A 23087-nucleotide genomic window follows, 5' to 3' on the forward strand; every position below is an offset into this window, starting at 1 on the left:
TTCCTCCCTGCTGATTAGGAATACATTTTCTCTGACAGCATTAAACACCATCCCCAGATGAATTAAAAACTCAGGGTGCAATCCTAACCAACTTTCCAACACTGGCATAGCTGTGCCAGTGGGGCGTGTGCTGCATCCTGCAGTTGGGGAGCAGTCACTGAGGCCTCCTCAAGGTAAGGTAATGTTTGTTCCCTTACTTCAGAGTTGCAGTGCTCTTAAGTCAGTGCTGGAAAGTTGGTTAGGATTGTAGGTGCCAGAAAAACTCTGTTCTGTTTACTATGAAGTTATTAATCTGAGGCATGTTGCTGGGGCAGAAGGTTTCAACATCAAACTGACACTGCAGAAAGGGTGGGGGAAAGATTGTCCTAGAAGGGTCTGTTTGTGTCTCTGAGAAATGTCATCAGAAACTGGGTGAGGACTGTGGCAGCCATGCTAGAGCTAAAATGTTAAGTCAAGATTGATAGTGCCGATTCCTGTAGCACAGGAACTTACCAAGACCTTTCCTGATGGAGAAATAGCAGGCGTTGGGAAAAACAAATAAATAGAAACACATCTCAAAGAATGAGATTTCAGAGATCAGGCAAAGTCTTCATGCAGAAGAGGCAATGAGCTAGGATTCTGTTCACTTACCTGAGGTTCAAAACATCACTAATTATCCTATTCTTATCTAGATCCCAGAAAAACAGGGAGAGGAACCCGCCATGTCTTGCAAGGCTAGAATTGGTTCAGCAAATCATCTCATTATATATATTATAAATATTTGTATTCACTATAAATCCTTGAGATACAAGTTGGGATTCAATGGACCAAGCTCCTGAACCAAGACATCCTATATTCCTAGCGGCCTGCCATCACAGGTGCCTGCCCAGTCATTTTTTGAAAACCTCCAAGGACAGAGATTTCACAACCTCCCTTCAGCAGCTTGTTCCAGCAGCGCTGAACTAATCTTACAGTAGATGACTCATTTGTACTTCTACTGTTAACATTTTGGCTCCGCTGTTAACACTTAAGTTCACTAGATGGTTTCACAGACTTCAGCAGAAAGTTAGTAAAGAACTGATTGCTAGTAATAACTTTGGTATTCATTACATTCTTAGTCAGAGGACTTGCTCAGGCATTTTGAAGTTTACACAGCATTATTTCAAGGTCTTGGAGAATATTTTTCTTCCCTGCCCAAGATTTCACATTGGATTAGGTTATATTCCTTTCTCCTTTTGTCTGGAAAAGTTGGTTGTTTGGACTTGGAAGTGCCCCAAGTAAATTTTGGGAAAGATCTTCTCTTTCTGGTTTGTTTAGTGGCACATACTTTGATACAAAGTAAACTTAGCTGCATCCTGATATTTTGAAAATGACTATCATACTGAATGAATTACTAGAATTCAACTGCAAAACTGCCAGGAGACTGCAGCGCACAAACAATAGAGGTAAAGTACACCAATTAATTTGCTGAATGTTAGGATCTCCTTTCAAAAAAGTTTTTTTAAAAAGGTAAACCATGCATTCCAACCTAGTTGTAAGAACATAAGAACAGCCCCACTGGATCAGGCCATAGGCCCATCTAGTCCAGCTTCCTGTATCTCACAGCGGCCCACCAAATGCCCCAGGGAGCACACCAGATAACAAGAGACCTTCATCCTGGTGCCCTCCCTTGCATCTGGCATTCTGACATAGCCCATTTCTAAAATCAGGAGGCTGCACATACACATCATGGCTTGTAACCCGTAATGGATTTTTCCTCCAGAAACTTGTCCAATCCCCTTTTAAAGGCATCCAGGTCAGATGCCATCACCACATCCTGCAGCAAGGAGTTCCACAGGCCAACCACATGCTGAGTAAAGAATTATTTTCTTTTGTCTGTTCTAACTCTCCCAACACTCAATTTTAGTGGATGTCCCCTGGTTCTGGTGTTATGTGAGAGTGTAAAGAGCATCTCTCTATCCACTCTATCCTTCCCATGCATAATTTTGTATGTCTCAATCATGTCCCCCCTCAGGCATCTCTTTTCTAGGCTGAAGAGGCCCAAACGCCATAGCCTTTCCTCATAAGGTGCCCCAGTCCAGTAATCATCTTAGTCGCCCTCTTTTGCACCTTTTCGATTTCCACTATATCCTTTTTGACATGTGGCAACCAGAACTGGACACAATACTCCACGTGTGGCCTTATCATCGATTTGCATAACGGCATTATAATATTAGCTATTTTGTTCTCAATACCTTTTCTAATGATCCCAAGCATAGAATTGGCCTTCTTCACTGCCGCCGCACATTGGGTCGACGCTTTCATCGACCGGTCCACCACCACCCCAAGTTGTATTTGTCCACATGAAAGAATTCTCCACATACATTTAACACCAACACAATATTTAAAAAACCACCTTCTCCTGCTTTACTTTATTTGCCCATATGGGTCATCTTTGGAGACCATGCTCCACTTTGCATCACCATCACAAATGGTGGGAATGTGGACTATGGACCTCCTTGTCCCAGGAAGGTCATCTCACCTTCTTCGTGGCATTGCTTTCAGTGAACATTTTTCTCTTCACTGTGTTTGTGGGTTTCTGTGGAAACCCCTTCCAATAACATGAGTCCCATATGGCGGTTTACATGACTGCTTCCTGCAGAAATCATTTGGTATAATACAGCAGTCACTTAACTCTCAACCACTGTGCATGGAAAAAGCGATTCCAGTTCCAGGGGATACTCCAGCATTCCAGTGCAATGCTCACTAAAGTCCACCCGACTGCTGCAATGCAAGCTGGTAGCCCACTGCCCCAGCAGGCTTTGCACCTGCATTTTCTGGAAGACTTCCTAGAGCAGAGTTGAAGCAATCAGGTGGGCTTTTTGTGAGCATCGCACCACAATAGTAAGCGCTGCTTAAAGTGGAGACGGTTTCAGCATTGTGCAGAATGAGGCCCATGGGCTGTTGTTTAGCGAATGCTGGTGTAATAAATTAGTTGGTAAAAGAGTTTTTAGTCCCTGAGTTAGCCTATAATGTTCAACAGAATCTTGGGCTTTATAAATGTGACAACTAAACAACACTAGACAGCATGTTAGCAAACACACAGAGTTCATAGATATTCTGTAGCGATGGAGATGTTTTGCAAGAATGAAGCTATAGATGCAGGCTCTTGCTACTGGATCTATGTCTAGGTGATAAAGCATATCATGTAAATGGCTTGGGCCCTTTTGAATGTATCATCTGACTGTCCATTCTCAAGATCAAGGGACAGAATCAGATGTTCTTTACTGCTCCTCCATGTGGTGGAATACACTTGACCTGAAGAATTGCTAAACTTAGAGCCCCTTCTCATGTTACCACAGCAGCAGGGGAAGAGCTTCTCTGTAGTGAGAATACGTTGTGGTGCAGTAAAAGCTGCACTCCAATGGAAAAGACCCATATGTAATAGTTCCTGTCCTATAGACCTAGAATACACTTCCTGGATGAATATAGATGCCTTACCACATGGTTGGTTGGTCATCTGTATTAACACAAATGTGGTTCAATGCCCTGTGCAGTGAAGTTTGGTTTGCCCACATGGTAAATTGATGGTCTCTATATTAGACTCACAGAAGCAGAAGAGGATCTCAATGCAAAATGGTATCAACCATGCCACTGAGGAGGTTCGTACCCCCTACCTTTCCCAAGTCTCCAAGTTCTCCTTGTATGCTTCAGTTTTCTGTGGTCAGGATTAGATAGCAATGCAATCATTTAATTTGCACTTCAAGTCATTGTCTTAAATGTTGTTACCTGTCCTGTATATGGGCAGGGTAGAAACACTACTTTGCTTCTAGTTACCAAAACTCATTTCTATGCACAACTGTGGACATGCACTGCTAAATGATTCTGCGCTTCCATCATGCATGCAAGCATTTCTGACAGGACTTAGCAATCCTGGAAGAAAACCAGAAGTGTTCAACATTTGGGTGTTGTTGTTGTTCAGTCGTGTCGAACTTCTTCATGACCCCATGGACCACAGCATGCCAGGCCCCCCTCTCTACCACTAACTTTCAGAGTTTGTCCAAATTCATGTTCATTGCCTTTGTGACACCATCTAACCATCTCATCCTCTGATGTCCCCTTCTCCTTTTGCCTTCACTTTTTCCCAGCATCAGGATCTTTTCTAAAGAGCCCTCCCTGCTCATGAGATAACCAAAGTATTGAAGTATTGGAAAATGAACAGTCATGGTTGATTTCCTGTAGGTTTGACCGATTTGATCTCATACATAATTGCATTGTGAAAAAAATCCTCAAAAGGACTTTGGAAATAATATAGCTATATATTTTGAAACCAAAGAGGATGGAAACCAGGTGTCCTTGTGCATCAAGTAGAAAAGTTCAGGCCTAGGGCAATCTGCCTCATAGTAGGAATTTGGCTCCTTTTGCCAAAAGGTTTTCTTCACACCAGCATGAAACAGGCTTCAGTGTTTAATATAATTCACTGAAAATGAGCAGCCATTAGTCAGCCACATTTTTATATAATTATTGGCAGTGCCAAGGAAACATGCACACTTCTATTTCCACCCAAACAGAACAGAAGCTGCTCATACAGGCTCCAAAGAAGGAGGTGGACTGAAGTAAGGGGAAGTGAAAAAGAAAAAGGCAGGGGGAGATGCAATTCCTCTGATCCAAGCTGCTTAAAAAAAAAAAATTAAAGAAATCACAGTCTGGTTTTAAAAACAAAGCACATTTACTGTAGGAGTTTAATTGGAAAGACTTTCAAGTAATTTAAACTCTGGCTGCTTTTATAAAACTAATCTCCCTCCAAGTTTGCATATTAATGAAATTTTATGCTGCCATTCTGAGGAATGATATGAAATTGTAAGACAACAGCAGTCGAGACTGTACTAATTGTGCCAAAAACCACCGAGAAGGAAACCATCTGGTAGAAAGCAAGCCTGTCAAACTAAGACAGATATGTTACCTCTAAGCAAGCCTTTGGCTGAGACTCTTTTGTGTCGGAAAGATACGAATCCATTTTTCAAGCCACGGTCAAGTTCCCAAAGAAAAAGATTCCACATTTTGATTCAACCCACAAGCTTTGATGCCATACACTTTGCTACTACAGTACATCCTGAATGTCGGAACAAAACTCAGATGAAGATTTGGAAATACTAGTAGGTTCTTTTTGACAGCAATTAAAACAGATCAAGCTTATTAAATATCTGACTTTTTAAGGGTTTGGAGCAGAATAATCTGAATTTGCACTAGTTCTAAGTTTGGCCCCAAACTTATGGCAGTTAAGATTTTTTTTTTTTTAGAAAGGAATCTTGTGCACATATGCCACCAACATATATATAAGTAGATAAAAGCACCCACTTGTACTTAGTTTGAGAAATGCTGTAATGTAGTAGGAAGCATATGGAGAGAGAAGAAAGGGTACCATTCAGAGGAATTAAACCTTTAAGGTTCCATTTTATTTCAATGGGAGAACCAACTACATGCTTAATGAACAGTGACTTAAGAGTAAGCCACACTAGAGAGAATTATTTTAAGAAAACATAGGAATTGGCAATATATCACTTCCTTAAAGATGGGATACGTAGCTTTGATTGGATGGTACCGCAAGGCCGCAACCTTTAATACACAGAGTACAAAGTCAGTCAGTGGAACTGACTTCCAGCTCGATATGTTTATTCTGTAGGCCACAGGGGTGTAGTGGTCAGACTAGGACCGGGAATACCCTAGTTCAAATCCCATTCAGCTTGCAGGGTGAGTTTGGGCCAGCCACTATCTCTCAGCCTAACCTGCCTCTGACTGAGGATAAAATATGTGGAGGGAAATTCATGTACATCGGCTTAGGAGGAGCATGATACTGTATCCTAACCCTTGGCGTGAAGGTGCTCCAGTTTCAAGTTCCTTCCATTCAACAATGGACTCAGGGAAGGGTCCCCTGCATGACCGCAACTCTTCTTATGTGAACTGAAGGCGCTTGCAGCCACAGTGTTATCCTTGCAGAAAAGGTTAGGACATGGGCCCATAATAAACAATGCACAAAAGGCCATATTACTGCAGGAACAATGTCAAAAAAATCCAACAAAAAATAACCCTTTGCAAATGAATATAGTTAAATATGCACATTTTGTTTATTGAAGAGATTAGGACGAAAACATTAAACCAAATACAAGACAAAGCACCAAAGGCAGTAAAATCCCACCATGCACATCACCAATCTTTCCTCCTACAAAGTTTATAAAATAAACGCTTAAAAAAAAAAGAAGTCCCTCAACACAGCACCATCTTCAGAGTGTAAAAACGTTACTCCTTTATTTTCTCAGATACCAAAATAGAACCGAGGCAGGTCAGCTGCAGCTTTGTCTCTTGATAAGGAACTGTGAACCATCATCTTGAGAGTGGGATCGAAACCTTCCTGCAGGGCAGGCAAATAGCATCCATAGGTCAAATGCCAAGTAGCTGTACGCACATGCCACATACTATCATTAAGCACAAAATTCAAGTAACATTTACATACTACAGAGTCCACATGTACCTACCCAAAAAACAGGACCACTTCACAAAAACGCATACAGGCAGTAACATCAGAACAACTGAGGTACTGGGAACACAAATATTTATGCCAAGAGAATTTTTGTCGGTTTTTGTTTTGTTTCCCCCAATATCATACAGCAATAGAAAAGCAGTAATAAAAATCATTTGCCATTCTAAATCAAAACAAAAGCTCTCTAAGGAAGGTGGTGGTGGCGGCGGCAGGGAGCTAAAGAAATCATCATTATAATAAAAAGTATGTCATTCAGGAACAAGAATACCTGAAGAGAAAATAAAAGTGTTAACTACACAGTATGTAACATGTCACCCCCAAGTCAACCCGTAATTGAAGTACTGGCTTAATTCATCACAACTGTGACAGTTTCATCAATAAATAAGTCTTGACAATACAAAAGGTGCATATTACTGTGTACTTTTGAGGAGACAGATTTGTTTCCTAGGAATAATGTTCAGCTTATTCATACCCTTTAATAGTCATAATCAGGGCAGATCCAACAAGAAGAAAATTAGAACAGTATCCTTTCCATTAAAGAAATAAAAGGACCAAAAACAAAGAAACAAAAAAACACAACCAACCCTAAAGACACTGCCTTGCCAAGAAATTATAGAGGGGGGGAAATGCCTTTTTTTTTCTTCATTAATAAAGAGCCCCCTGTTCATATTCATGGCAGTCCAAGAAAAAGTTGGTTCCAGGATTAGGGCTCTCTCTCTCTCTCTCAATACTCCAAAGGGAGATTTTTGTCCTATGTGGTCAAATTTATGTCCAGTCTGGTAAAGTGGAAACCAGGATTTCAAGAACCCCCTTTAAAAAAAAAAATTCTTTTGCTATTAAAGCAAACACAGCAGGAGGTCTGTGCGTATATAAGATTTATAAATGCTTCCCGCAACAAAACCATTTGACCAAAAAACACAAACCAGAACAGCTTGTTAAGTGACAGTCCCTTTCCTCTTAAGGGAACAAAAACATTTCAAATGTCATTCCTCCACCTGACGGGAATTAAGTAGTTTATTTAGAAGGACTGTGATTTTTTTTTTTAAACTAGCTACCAAGAGACATGAATCAAAACTTTGCTTTAGCACCCACTTCTCATGTCCTCTTTTGTGCATTTCCCACCTGCCCTCCTGAAAAGAAAAATCCCACTGCAACTATTAAAGATCAGATTTTAACAAGTAAAACAGGAAAAAAAAAGAAAAATCAAATAATAGCTAATTGTACCTTCCCTGAATAATGGCCGAAGTTAAATATCTAACAGTGCGATGCCAAGATGCAGTTCAGGCAAAAGTTTCTATTCACTGGGAACTGTAAGTATTTGAATGAAATGGAATTCAGGAGTGGAATAATGACTGCACCAGAACTTGGATGTGCAGTGTCCTTGGCTCCATAAAGATGAGAAGCTACAGTCGCTCCATGCTGCCTTCCTCCTCTTCTTCTAGGTCAATCTAACTTGATAGCAACAATTACTCTCCCAAACTGTTCGTCTCTGTGCTACATCTGTTATGTTAGCTCATTTCTTGGGCGCTCCAAATTGTGTGTTTTTGCTATCAAGCCAGGCTGAGACGCACAGCTATAATTCTGCATGGTCAGGAAGACCTCCCTTCATGTTGCCCTTTCCAGACCATGCACCATCTGACCATTAGTCCTAAAGCTCAGTTAAAGAAAGGGTCCGAGTCCTCTTCCATATTGACGTCAGGCACCAGCTGATCTGTTACTTCCTTAGCACCATATCCTGAATTAGACACATTAAAATCTGTAGAAAACCAAGGGTGGTCCAGAATTTCCTGCGAAGTCAGCCTTTCTGAGGGCTCCCGGCGCAGAATGCTACGTATAAGGCATTTTGCCTTGGGGGACAGAGTCTCTGGAATGCTGAATTGCCCACGGCGGATCTTGCTGAAGAGAGAACTAGGTTCAATGTCATGAAAGGGATAGCGTCCAACTAGCATCGTGTAAAGCATGACACCTAGACTCCATACGTCCGCTGCCTTGCCAGAGTAGCTGCCATTTGTGTTCAAGATCTCTGGGCTCACGTAGGCTGGGCATCCATGCTTATCGGAAAGAGAGTCGTCATTTCCTCGCAAAATGTAGGCATCTTCTAGGCTCTCCAATTTTACTCTAGTCCTGTAGAGTGAGAAGAGAGAGAGGCAAGTATTACACTGACAAGTTAGTCACCATACTGTGGCAAGACAATAGAAATGCAAAAATGTGCACTATTAAAGGATAGTCTTTTTGACTTCTTGAACCAACAGGGAGACAACATATACGTGCAAATAAAGAGAAGGAAAAGTGCTGAAAGTGGTTCGAGAAGCACCTGCATTCCTTTTGTTCCACCATCACTTTGGGTCAAACAGGGCTAGTACATTTTTCAAAGACAAAAAAGGCACAAGAACCCATTGACATGAAAACAGGATAAGTGTATACATCATAAATCCCTCTTTTAAACTTAATTCATCTACATCCATTGCCATGAGGTGGTGTAGAAGGTGAGTTAAAGTCACTTTTATCTTGAATCCACAAAATTGGAATGGTCTTGTGTAAATTCCATCATGTTCATAAGTCTTGGCACAGCTGCTAGGAGCCCTGATGGCTGGTCCTGGCCCAGTGGGCAGAGAGAAGATGACAGCATCCTATAGCACCACCTGTAGGACTGCTGGGCAGCTGCTGGGGATGATGGGGGAGAGCAGCTGAGGATAATGCAGGGAGAACAAAGAAGGGGGAAGGAAGAGAAGCCAGGGAGGTGCAGGAAAGGAGGGCCTGGAGGAGAGAGAAAGGCAAAACAGACAAAGAAGGGAGAAGAAAGGAGGAAGCAAAACTAAGAAAAGGAAACATGAATACAGATCAGAGGAAAGGGAAAGGAACCTGACAAAAGGAAAGGAAAAACCGAAGACAGAGGGGGAAACAGAAGGACACAGCTCTGTAGGAAGGTGGGGAAGAAAGACCTCAGCCCAACACATCCCCCTGGGATACCAAGCCCTCAGCAAAGGGAAGTCCGTGGGTTTCAGTAGCAGAAGCCTTAAGAAGGCCCATGGGTTCCCACCCCTTGTGAGGTGAGGACCAGCCCTTGATGACTGGGAAAGATGGGCAAGGAGGAAGTTTTTGTCTTAAGTATAACCCCGGAGCTTTTTATGACCGACTAGCTAAAGATATCTAGAAAATACTTGCACTGTTAGAAGAAAATATGTACCATGCATGGGAGTGCCCTTCCTTGAACAGCATCTTGTGCGTCATTCAACTAATCCTTTTGTTGGGAGACCACCCCCTGGGCAGGCCACCTCATAGACTTCATACTACAACACAGATATGCCCCCTTTGGAAGACCCTGATGGGGCAGGAGGCCTGACACCTTGGTAGCCAACCAGCAGTTGTGGTTTCTCCTGACCGATCATCCCCTTCCCTTCCCAGTTGGCTTGCAGACACAGAAGACTCAGGGGACGGGTTGGGGTGTGTGTGTATGTGTGTGTCAGCTCTCACGTCACACTGGGTTGTAAAACAAGCAGAAAGAATCTCTCTCACCATTCCAAAATAAATGACCACTAGATCCTTTCCCCTTGCAAATTCAAGAGGACTCAGAGTCCCCCCCCCCCCAACTTCACACTGTGCTTTGGGATGGTCATAAGAGAGATCAGCTGCTTACAAATACCCTCCAAGACCAGCTCAAAGTGAGAGAACACTCCTCATTTGTAAGTTCTCTGTGATGCAGGGAGAAGAGCGATTTCATGTCATCTACATCTGTGGTTGCCCGGAAGTGATTCCTGGTCACTGACAACAATTGCTGTGACTGTTTGAAACCCTGACTTTTCCCTCCCATGTCAGGTCAAGTGAAAGGCAATAGGCCCAAAGACGCTCTTTCAGGCAAGCTGAGAATCAGCAAACATGCTTGGCAAGATGCCAGAAGCTGATGATGCAAACACATGCTCAGACAGTAAGATGCGCATTGGCTATTTCCAAAATCACCTTTCCACACATGTTCAGCCCAGTCTGACAGGTGTCTTAGGCACAGGCTGAGAAAAATAACATAGAAAGCAACCTTTAGTTGGTTCCAACTACAACTACATACACCCCACTGATCTATAGTTTAGAAAATTGCTATGGCACTTGCAAAGATCTGCACAAATTCCAAACCAACTGTAATAACTATTTTTTCTCTTTAGATTGCCGATTCAGAGATAAGACTAAAGAATTGAGAGGAGATAAGACTAAAGAATTGAGAGGAGAGGGTTTCAGGTGACAACTGATTTTACAGAAACATTCCTTGTTCTCCTAATGAAACCTGCACTCTCAGATTTTTTTCATCTGATGGGTACTGTCCATCTCTCACAGCACTATGGAGAAGGATTTGCCTGTGGCCAGTCCCTCTTCTTCCAAAGCGCCTTTGCAGTCAGCTTGACACAAGTTACTGCTGCTCCCCCCCCCCAGGTGGGTTTTGGGAATAGGAAAGGACTACTATGAAAATAGTTTAAGTTTGCAGACCCCTGACAATCACAGAAGTTTTAGCAACAATGAACTTTCTGAACTTTGGAGCTGGATTTTCTTGCTTCGCTTTGGACTATGCCTATTCCAACATCATTTAAAAAACACACAGAAAAAGAGATATGAGAAAGATGGAAACATTCCTAGGAAAAAATCAAATGTTTATGCATAGTTCGCATCATCATCAAATCAGTAGCCTGAAATTTTTTTTCCAACCCTGAACGTGGAAATAGCTACTGTATTTTGAAGGGACCTATCATTGTTCTGGACCAGTTGTTGTTTTGAAACGCTAAGGAAGCCCCACATGAAAGGTACTGCAGTAGTCTTTACCTGAAAGTTACTAGGGTATGAATGAGAACGCTCAGATCCTTCCTACCCAGGAGGATAGTTCAACTGGCATACTAACCTAAACCAGTAAAAAGCATTCCTGACCAACCCTACCACATGTACATTTAGGATCAAGGCAAGGTCCAGGAGCCCTCCCAAGATGTGAACATGATCTTTATCCCCATCCAGAACAAGTTCTATCCTAATACTAGCCGACCCACCTGCCATCAACTTAGGCCACAATCCTAACCAGGTCTATGCAGAAGTAAGTCCTATTTTGTTCAATGGAACTTACTCTCAGGAAAGTGTGGTTAGGATTGCAGCCTTAGTCTTGTCTGAATTAGTTTATTTGCGTTAATTTAATTCATCACAGATGCCAGAATCTCAAAATTAGATCCAATAATCAGTTCTCCCAGTTTGCTAATAAAAAGCAATCTGAGATAACAGTTTGTCTCTGTATGAAGGAGATGCAGTCCTAACACCTGCAATCAGGATTACAAAACTCTAAATAAGCTCAATGTGTCATAATCTTAATGTTTTCCTTCCAAACTGATGCAAAATACACTTAGTAAAAATTCCAACAAATGGAGAAAATGTATAGTTGTACAGATGTCTGGCATATCTACAAGTGCTAATGTTAAGGAACTTGAGATTTACTTTAAAAGGAGACGGAGAAAAAGCACAGAGATTCCTAGACAGCCAAATTCTGTTCTATATTACAGAATTTTCTGGAACTCTTAAGGATAGTTAATATAATGTTTCAAGAGTTGAAAGCAAGATCTTCAGACAAATCACAAAGAAATAACAGGGGCACAGATGGCAGAACAAAGTTCTTCTGTGGGTAGAACAACTACACACAGAAATAAAATAGAAGTAAGTTTATCATAGGTAAGAGCAGAAATAACTATGCAATAACAGTTCTTCCTGATCTCCAAAGACACTACCTTAATTGCAGCTCTTGCAAGAATGATGCCATTCCTAGCTTTAAAGAGTGAGATATGCAGAGTATGCACATTTCTCAAACATTTTCTGCTAGTAATGTTGATGGTGTCCAGAATTACTTTGAATTCTGTTTAAGGTAGACCTGCATAGAGATATATTCTACTACAAATGTCTTTCTACAGGAGGGGAACTTCCCATTTGGTTTTGGAAGAACTACTCATTATTTACAAGGCCTGTGAACTCAAAATACTCATTCAGTCATTCACGACGTACAGAGACAAGGGTTCAATTCTTGGTCATATTTTCAAGATATGGGAGCGCCAGCTCACACAGGCCATCCTTCCAGCAGCGTCACTTATGCCAAGGCTGAGCTTTGTAGCTCAGCAACTAAGAGATGCTCTACATTTCTCAGCTGCTGAGAGATGATGCCCCAGCAGAAGTGGCCCTGCTGAAAGGGCGGCCTATGTGACAACTGGGCTTTCCCAGCAACTCAGCAGCCTCTCCTCCCTCTTGAACTGCCCCTTCCCCGGTAGTATTCCTTGCCCTCTGAGACCTCCTTCTGTTTCTTCCTCCCAGAGCCTTAGAAGAAGTGGTGCTGCTGAAAGGGTAGTGCTGGGGGAGCCCCCAATTATCTCATGGACTGGATAAACAGCTTCGCAGATGGTGCATGGGCCTTATGTTTGACATTCTTGCATTAGAGGGAATACTGATCAAAGAACCAAAAGTTCTGTGTGTTTCATAGCACCAGAAAAAATATTATGGGATCCGTTTTATTACGCAGAAGTCTCTTCTTTAAAACCTCCAGCCTCACATCAAACCTTTATAATATCTAGACTTGTTTACTAGGAACTCCCCTGGGGGCTGGGGATAAGAATAGGCTCTCAGTTTGGCTGTACTTGTCGTAAGAGGTGACTAAACAGCCACAGGGTAGATGGGACTTGTCAGCCTGGGAAGGCAGCTCATCTGAGAGAAGGAAAACTCTGATCCCAAACCTCCACTGCCTTGTGGCTACATCCAGTTAAGGAAAAGGCTTCAGGAGTCAACCTCGAGGCAAAATCAGGAGCCGGAGTCCCTGAGGCAGTTCATGGCTGAACACAGTCCCGTTCTGGCAACTCCTGCGACGCCGCTGGAACCAACCGTATTGGCTTCTGCCTTTCCATTGGACCATTTCAGTGACGTGGAGAGGGGGGATTTGCTGCATGGGTAACAGCCTATCCTCCATACCTACTTTACCCAGGTTTCGCGCACTGGAGAGGACACTGTTCCAGAACCACCATTCAGAGCACGATACCAGTCTTCCGAGACTAAAGGATGCCAACATGATTACTAGGAAAAAGATGAAAGTCCTTGGCAGAGTCTTGGAAAAGGAAGTTCACAACTTCTCAGTACCTGGTTCTTACCTAACAGGATGAAAGGTAGCACTTCTACTTATACTGCTATTGTTGCAGTCTTCCCTTAGCATATATATGTCAATGTCACAGCCACAATGATTTCCTTGCATCCCAAAGCCTGCCCATTTTATACTCATGCCCCATAGTAATCTTTACAAAACTCAGAATGCAGCTTCCTCCTTGGCAACTTGTATATTTAACATGACAAACATGCTGTAGTCATTGTGCTTTTCCTCCTTATAGGCCAAACTTCTGTGCCTCAAGACAACAGAGAAAAAGCTGACCTGCATGAGTTTAAACACTGTCTCAAGTGGTTAGACATTGTAAACACCTGTTACAATCCAGTTTTGAGGATTCTAACCATCCCCTTGTCCTTACCCACACATTTTCACTGAACCTAGCAGCATATCACATTAACTTTTGCATAATACCTATATCTGGACCGTCTCTTAAGACACATTTTGTTTAGGTTGCAGGCTTTTCCAAACACGCAACTTTCAAAAAAAGGTTAATGCAATAAAACAGATATTTGAAAATACACATAAATACACAAATTCCATTGACTATGGCAGAGGTCTCCAGTAGGGCGTCCATGGACACATGTACACCTGCAAAGGTGTCTGGTGATGCACACTTGCTGCTGCTGCTATCTCTGCCACAATGACCAAAGCCTCTTCCCGACCTGTTCTGGGAGCTTCTATTTAGAAGTACAGAGGAAGTACAGAGAGGAAAGGAAAGTGGAAGGCAGTGTCTTCCCTCTACTCTTGCCTACAATCCCTCTTCTGCTACTCTCCATCAAAACATAAGTGCAAGCTGAGCCAAACGGAGCTTCAAAGAGAAGCACGCTAAGCAAGGCAGGTGGCAGAGAGGTAAGACACCATTACATTTTTGGTGGCTGCAGGAGATGTGCACAGTGTGTATATGCATGGAGAGTACGCAAGATTTTATTTTTGTAACTGGGCCAGCTGCCCCCCCCCCATCCATAGCCATTTTGTGGAGGCACCCGACATCCCCTCTCAGAATTCCTGGGGTGCCCATATGCTCCACAAGGCTGAGGATTCCTGGACTATGATTTCCTTGTCACTGAGATGGCAATCCCATTGTCCGAACTGCAGCAATTTAGTCTCTAGTTTGGGGCTCACACGACTACTCCTTCAGACAAAGTATTCCCTACATTCCAACGTGTGAATTTTCTGCATGTAGGGAGGTACAGTCCAGACATGGGTTAGCCACCTTGGTGACAACTAGGCCTTAGGCTCCGTGCTGAGCATGCCTGAGGGACACAGACCAGATATGCCTCAGAGAGCAGGTACTTTTTGACCAGCTTTGATTTTCCTTTGCAAAATGAGGGTTCTGAAATTCCCAGTTCTCTATATTCCGGTTTCTGCTCTTTTGCATAAATCTGACACCGCAAGTTTGGACAGCCTGCTTATTTCTTCCTGCCCTAAATATCCAAGGCCTAACGTACTATGCAGAATGAAAACTTGATCCTTTGTTATATTTCTGCCTCCTCCCACAAAGCAGACTGAAAACCTAACTGGCTGCATTTGTTTCTTAAAGAGAGAGAGAGAGAGAGAGAGAGAGAAATCCTCTACTGTAGTGGAGAATCAAGAGACTGGGATTCACAGAAAAGCAGATTTTGTTTCAAGCAGACTGTTGAACAACAGCTGGACTTTATCTGCTTGTTCCATTATAATCTCAGACAGGCTACAGCAAACAAGCAGTAGCCATGCTTTCATCCTGATGAATGTATTGGGTCAGAGCATATACTCACAGCAATAATGTCTGTGTAACTCTCTCTCACACACACACTCACGCACTCTCTAAAATAATCAAATTCACTATTACAAAAAAAAAAAAAAAAAAAAAAAAAGGTGCAGGAAAGTATCACAACCCAAAACTGGCATAGCAATACTTGTCCCTAGATATTTTCTCTCTCTCTCTCTCTCAGAATAGCAACCTGGTTCCAATACCAGGTTCCACATATTTTGGCTAGTTTGGTGGGACAACACCTGATATAAAAAGGCAGTCACTTTGTTCCAGGCACTACAGTAGGTCTGAAGTCAAAGTTATATCAAAGTTAAGACTACTGGCTCACTTGAATCAGTCTTGTCTACACTGATGGACAGAAGCTCAGAGAAGGCCCTATCTGGAGGTTCCAGTCATTGACCATCTGGGGCCATCTGCATGCAAAACTCAGTGGTAGGGTGGTGCTATGGTTACTCAAGATGCTCCAAAGTCCAACAGGTGAAACTACCTGTTCCTCAAGACCTCTGAAAATTCTAGCAGCCTCTCAGAAGAGTATGGTGACCTCCAGCCTTGGCTAAAAGTGAAAGATAGGCCCCCACAGGCATACACACATCCCTCCAACTCCTCTGCAATGATCAGAACACTTGGCTGTGGAGATGGCCTTTCACTTTGTATCAGGAGAAAGGGAGGCAGAATTGTCCACAGTACATTTTGTCACTACTACAAACACTCTTTGGGGGACTACTGCCAAACATATTACCAGAAGTAGAAGCTGACCCAAAAACAAACAAACAAATATTTCAAGCGGTTAGATCCAAGCAACTAGGTTCTTGGTTTCACTACCACTACCACCAGCCTGCTCTGGCCATATGAATAGTTGCACTAAAATTAGTCAGATAACCATGGGCTTCCAAAGCTAGATAAGAACTGCTTTATAAAATTTACGATATAATGCAAAGCTTTTTGTCAAGGCTGACATAATTACAGTATATCATTTCAATTTGGAAAGCAGAGATGGAATAGACACTTGGAAAGAGAGCATTATCCATCTATCAGATCACTGCTAGAACTCTGCATTACTCTAATGCTTAAAAAAAAAAAGGCTTGAATCATTGCTATTTAAAAAGGGGAAGCTATTCTGCCTATGAATGCTTTCCCATTACTGATGAATGAAACCACAGAAGTGCAATCAGAGGGCAGCAAACAGCACTCAGACGGGAAATGCGTCTTTGTCCCCATAGAAACCAGGGAAGCCCATGAAAAACAATACTATTCTGAATTTCTTATCAATATGCCATTCATTGCTTGAGTGCATTCAGGCTCTGTTCTTTAGCAATGTAACAAAACCCGATCAATTAAGCTTCTTCCAAAGGGCCTTCAATGAAAAACTCCTTAGCTAGCATCCGCTTCTGGCGAACCATCAGCATGTCCTAGACTTTTTCCTAGAGTCATTCACATTATTCTTCCCTGAAGAGTTTGAGGATTACACTGATTTACAGTGTAATCCTATCCCTAGTTTAGACCCTTTGAGCAGGATACAATTGCTCCTAAACCCCTGTTGTGCTGCTATGCCAGCAGAAAAAAAGTTATATACTGTATATCAGAATAGCAATGCACTTGCAAGGGGTTACTACCAGCCTAATCCTTATGCCAGTGGGACTCTGCCAGAGCTAATGGGAAAAAAAATTAGGTAGATCTGAAGATGTGACAAATAGAAGTTCAACTGAACCCCATGCTCACTCAAGACTGCAAGGACAACTAAGTAGTGACATCAAAACAACTTGTGGAACTTCAGTGGGAGTCTGTAAATGTAACGGAAAGCCTCACACAACTCTCCCACTCCCATCATGGAGGACAGAATTCCAACCAAAGAGTCAATCAGAGCATACGTCCTGGGCAGGGGTGTCCAAAGTTTTTGGCAGGAGGACCACATCATCTCTCTGACACTGTGTCGGGGGCCGGGGGAAAAAAGAATTCACATTTAAAATTTGAATAAATTTACATGTTTACATAAATGAATATATTAAAGATGAACTTCTATGAATGAATGAAGATCTTGCAATAGCTCAAGGCCTATAAAAGGCCTTGCACAAAGCAAGGTTGGCCTTTCCTTTGCTGCCATTACTGCATCACAGACGTGAAACAATAAGCAGTGGAGGGGAGCCCTCATCCCACAGCTCACGCGAGAGGTCAAACAGTCACCCTCACACTGAGAGCAGTTGCGTCGGGCCAGTGTGGGCTCCAACAAATATTTGGAGGGCCAGAGACTCATTGGGGACTGGGGGCTCCCTGAGGGCCGCATTGAGAGGCCTCAAGGGCCGCAAGTGGCCCCAGGGCCGGGGTTTGGGCACCCCTGGTCCAGGGTATGAATCTTTGCTAGGAAAACCAAACTGTAAAGCAAGAGGTGAAGCATGAGATGACATCGCTCTGCTCCCATGTCTAGAGAACTGGATGTTACAAACACACTATCCCGCAGGCAGGAAGAACCTAGGATCAATACCACTAATTTTCTCTGAAGGCAGATAACCTGCCTTAGTACTCCAGGCAGGTACTAGAGACTCACCAGGATTCTCAACTCCACTGCTGCAATGTGGGCTGCAAGGGCAATGCACCCCATGCAAATAAGCCAGGAAGGGGCAAGGATTACGTCTCAAAGTATGACCCGCTGCATAGTGGCAGATGTTCCCATTCCCGTGCCTGGGGCAAAGGACCACGATGGTGCCCCCCACGAGATGCCGCTGGCCCCCCCCCCACAACAAAATGTAACCTCGCACGACTCCAGGATGAGCCGAGGAAGCCTCCTGAGGCAAACCAGAACCACAGTTTCTGACCATGTCAGGAGCCTCAGTAAGGTTTCCGCATGGCCCTAGAGGCATGTGGGGCTCTACACCCGGGGTATTTGCCCCGTTCAGTTAACGGCAGGTCCGCTAATGCTTCCGCACCTCTCCCAGTCACTCCTTCCAAGCATGTTCCTCTAAAAAGGCGGGCATGCATAGCATTCAATGTCCATATAGCTTCTTCACTTTCTCGCCTACAATTAAAAGAAATTATTGATCTGCAGCAAAAGTTCAGTTTCACAAATTCTTAACTGAAACTAGCAAATTAAGTTCTGTTGTAATGCCACAAGGTGGTCATCCTTTGCTTACACTCTCATCAGCTGGCAGGCTGAAGACTGGCTCAAGTGAGTTAGCCACTCTTTTGGTCATTCAGCAGGCTGATATAATACACGAGTATGACTGAAAGGGCAAGTAATTGTATACCTCACTTCTGTTTGACCCTGACAAGCATATATGTACAAAGCTGAGTTATTCTCTCCAGAATAGCCCCTACCTAACATCATTTGTTCCTACTTGGGCGAATGCCATCCCATCACATATCTGGAGCACCTGCCAGTCCTCCCAGACTCCTAGTTTTCACTTATCAGAGAAAGATTAATTTAGCTGATGGAAGCACATGTAGCATAGCCAGATAAAAGCATGAACTGCAGTTCCCAAGCATACAGCTCTGATAACTGCTAAGAAGTTCAAATGTCACCTCAGTCAAGAACTCAGTAGCTGGTCCTGGAGGGCTTCCATGGGCCTCCCAATGCCATATAAGGCATTAAAAAGTCACTACCAGTTTCTTTGTGAAACCGGAAGTCGCTTTTTTTTAGCCTCAGAGTTCAGTCTGAGTTCAGCAGAGGCTGGGGTGGACGTCGCCTCTGGGGGTGGGTGGCAACCCAGGACCACAGAGACAGGCATTCGCCCATATCCATGGGGCGGGGGTGTTCCAGAATGGAACCCCTGCGGATAAGAGGGCACGTCTGCACATAAAGCTTCCTGAACACTTGAAATGTGTGCTTCTGAAAGGTCTAGTTGCACACACTTCTTTGTGAACGGTTGGTTAATTTTTGAAAAAACCAATTCCATGAGATGGGTTCATCAAGTTGCTAGTTTGGAGCCAGTGCAGCACAATGATGGCCAACATCCTTATTAGTGGCTTGAAATGAGGAGACTGAAATTGGAAAAATTCAGAGTAGAGTAAGGGTAGCCACTTTTGTATTTGATTTTGGGGAGAGGGTTCTTAGGTATTGTGGCTCAATTGGAAACTATAAGTACCCATGATTGAGAAGTGGGTTCTGAATAAACACTCAATTGGTGGATATAAATTAAAAAATGGGGCCTCATTCACATTCTTTACTCTAGAACAGGGGTCTCCAAACCCCGGCCCGGGGGCCAGATGTGGCCCTCAGCGAGCCTCTATCCGGCCCGGGGTTAGCCTCTTGTCCCCTGAAAGCCTCTGGCCCACTTGACTGAACATGACCAGATCTGTGTTCTGATTGCATCTGGAGGGTGTTCTGGGGGCCGGAGAGGCTGAGTGAATGAGCCCACTCATTCATTTATTCATTCGTCTAAGTTCCATCTCTAATAAATTTATTTAAATTTTATTTTTAAATTCTTCTGGCCCTCAGCACTGCACCAGATATTTCATGCGGCCCTCTGGCCAAAAAGTTTGGGGACCCCTGCTCTAGAATGATTAGAACAGTAAGAAAACATTAGCTATTAGATATTAGTTATTGCTATATCACTTCACAGTAAAAAAATGTATGACAATCATTATACCAGCCTTGCAAATAAGTAAAACACATTACCAGATCAGTAAAATAAACCTGATATATAAGGTATATCAGTAAAATATACCTGATGTATAAGGTTTATATGAATAATCTTTGATGGTATGCTGGAATCCAAAAGGAAGCTCATTAATTGAAATAGTAGTATGAACTTCGATGCCAAGTAAGTTGCATAACAAAGTTCAACTTCTTTTCATTTGACAAACAAGATTTACTGCCTGGAAGGACAAAAATCAGTCTTCCCACACACTGACTAATACAAAAATAATTAGGAAGAACATTAGTTTCTGGGATGAAATCTGATCTCTGCTTTCACCTTCTGTAACTAAGAAGGTACTCATTTTGACCTTTCTTCTCAGTTCCAAGTTAATAAAGACTATCTCTACACTACACAGATTGAGAACCATGGGTCTTAGGGTGTGTAGCTTCTCCAGAAAATATAAATGGTACAGTCCCAACACAGACATCAAATGGATAAAGGGAAGAGCAAGAACATCACCGGGGGGGATAACAAGACAGGAACTAGAGAAATACCATATTGAGAATATCATTTAATTGTTGCTAGAGCTATCTCAACACTATCAAAGAATGGTGGTATTGGACGGTTCCTTGGAGGTCATCTAGTCCAGGGTCATCCAAACCTCGGCCCAGGAGTTTAGATAAACCCATCTGCCTGGTGAGTGGACCTTACTATTCTGCCAGGTTGCTGCACGTATTCCTACTAGATCAGGGGACAAGGACACTCTGGACAGTCGCTTCTGCCCAGATGTCCTGTCGTGCAGCCTTCTGGGACATCAGGCAAAAGACACAACTGCCCAGAGCATCCCTGTCCTCTGATCTAGTAGGAATACATGGGGCAACCAGCTGAACAGTGAGATGCGGACCAAACAGGGGTCACATTTTTGTTACACAGCGGCCGCAAGTTTGGTGATGGCCAAAAAAAAATCAGCCAAAAAAAATCAGCTAAAAAAAAATGTCTAGCCTAGATCTACTTCCCTATAGTTTCTACCTATTAATTCAAGTCTCACCCTCATGGGCCAAAAAAAAACTTCCTCTTCTTCTGTGCTACAGTCCTTCAGATAGCTGAAGATGGCTATCATCTCTCTCCTTAGTCTTCTCTTCTCCAGGCTAAATTTGCTGGGCATTTTAACCATTCCTTATAGGACTTTATCTTCATGAGCACCAAGTTGAATGGAACTGTTTCTTCTTATTATTTGGAGTTATGGCATTAGCCATATATATGCCCAATATGGCATTAGCTTTCTTGCAATTGTATCATGCTGTTGGTTCACATTCAGTTTGTAAACTGCTAGGACAGCCAAATACAGTTCATACATGCTGCTTTCAACTCTCATCTCCCCCTTCCTATACTCATACTTCTGATTTTTTTGTAGCTACATGAAGAACTTTATGGCTGAATGTCAGTGAATTTCATTTTCTTTGTATGGCCCCAGTGATCAAGCCTATCAAGGTCATTTTGAATCCTACTTCTATCTTCTAGGGCAGTGGTGTCCAAACATTTTGGCAGGAGGGCCACATCATCTCTCTGACACTGTGTCTGGGGCCGAGAAAAAAAAAATAATTTACATTTTAAATTTGAATAAATTTACGTAAATGAATATATTTCAGATGGAACATATATGAATGAGTGAAGGTCTTGCAGTAGCTCAAGGTCTATAAAAGGCATTGCACAAAGCAAGCACAGCTTTTACTTCGCTGCCACTCTGCATCATAGATGTGAAACGTCAAGTAGTGGAGGGAGCCCTCGGCTCAGGTGAGAGGTCGAACAATTGTCCTCACGCTGAGAGCAGTTGCGTTGGGCCAGCAAGGGCTCCAGCAAGTCTCTGGAGGGCCAGAGGCTCATTGGAGGCTCCCTGTGGGCCAGATTGAGAGCCACAAGTGGCCCCCAGGCCGGGGTTTGGGCACCCCTGATCTAGGGTTTTACCTATTCCCTACTTTGCCTCATCTGCAAATTTAATACATACAGTATTCCTTCTATCTTCTCATTCACATCATTTGTTAAAATGCTGAAGAACACAGGGCCCAGGACAGATCCCTGTGGCACTCCACCTGACACCTCCCTCCAGGTTGATGTAGAGCCATTTGTGCTTGTTGGGAACAGTTGTTCAAAGATCTCCGATTCCACCTAGCAACAGTACCATCCAACCTACATTACCATTATATCCACAAGGATGTTTGCTAAACGCTTAATAAAATGCTAAATGCTTTTATTAAATGCTAAATGCTGTAATAAAATCCAGGTACACAAAGTCAAGGCCATTCCTATGATCTTCCAGACAAGTCATTGTATTAAAAAAAAATAGGAAATGACTTGCCCTCGTCAGGTTGGCTCTTGGAAGACACCCCATAATTTTCTATGTGCTCACATTCATTCCATTTAATAATCTGCTCCAGGATTTTTCAGGCTATTGACATCAAGTTGCATAAACTATAGTTTCTTGGAGCCTCCTTTTTAAAGATAAGAAAAACATGTTAACATTTGCTATATTTCAGTACTGCACCTATACCAAGAGTTCTTAAAGGTTACAATCAGTGGCTTTCAGATCACATCTGCAAGCTCATTCAGTACCTGGTACATAGTTCATTTGGTCCTGGAGACATTCGTTTGAAGTAACTAAGTGTTCCCTTAGTATGTCTTTACCTATCTTGGTCATGATCTCTCCATTTTTCTCGGGTGCAATTGTTCAATTTGGCCAGCTTCCCTTTCTGGGGAAAGGCAGATACAAAGTAAGAACTGAGCAGCTCTGACTTCTCTCCACTGTCTGTAACCATCCACTTCACCATCTTCCTAAGCCATAACCTACTGCTTTCTTGATCGTCCTTTCTGATGTAGTCAAAAAATTCTTTGTTTTTGGCATCTTGCAAGTCTTAATTCAATTTCTGCTTTGGTTTTCTCAACACTATCCCTTCAGTACTTATGTATTATTCCTTTGTGATATGTCCCTCCTTTCACTTCTTATGTACGCTTTTCTTGCTTCTCAACTTTTCAGAGGCATTTTTGCGCAGACACCCTGGTTTCCTTTGACAACTTTCAATTTTTCTTCCCATGGGAACAGTTAGCAATCGTGCCTTCAAT

General features: G+C 42.8%; 1 protein-coding gene across 2 annotated transcripts in view; it reads right to left on the reverse strand.

Moving 5' to 3' along the window:
• Positions 1-23087, reverse strand: part of TRIB2 (tribbles pseudokinase 2) — a 53644-nt gene that overhangs the window by 18574 nt on the left and 11983 nt on the right. Inside the window, exon 3 of one of the 2 annotated variants that reach the window (XM_066611960.1) lies at positions 6060-8620. The exons of the other annotated variant lie outside the window; for it this stretch is intronic. Within the exon in view, the coding sequence (XP_066468057.1) occupies positions 8152-8620 (469 nt within the window). The 3' untranslated portion in view covers positions 6060-8151. Of the gene's footprint in view, positions 1-6059; positions 8621-23087 lie in introns of those variants that run through there. 2 annotated transcript variants of the gene reach the window in all.

The sequence above is a fragment of the Tiliqua scincoides genome, chromosome 1 (assembly GCF_035046505.1).
Source record: "Tiliqua scincoides isolate rTilSci1 chromosome 1, rTilSci1.hap2, whole genome shotgun sequence".
Taxonomy (NCBI): Eukaryota; Metazoa; Chordata; class Lepidosauria; order Squamata; family Scincidae; genus Tiliqua; species Tiliqua scincoides.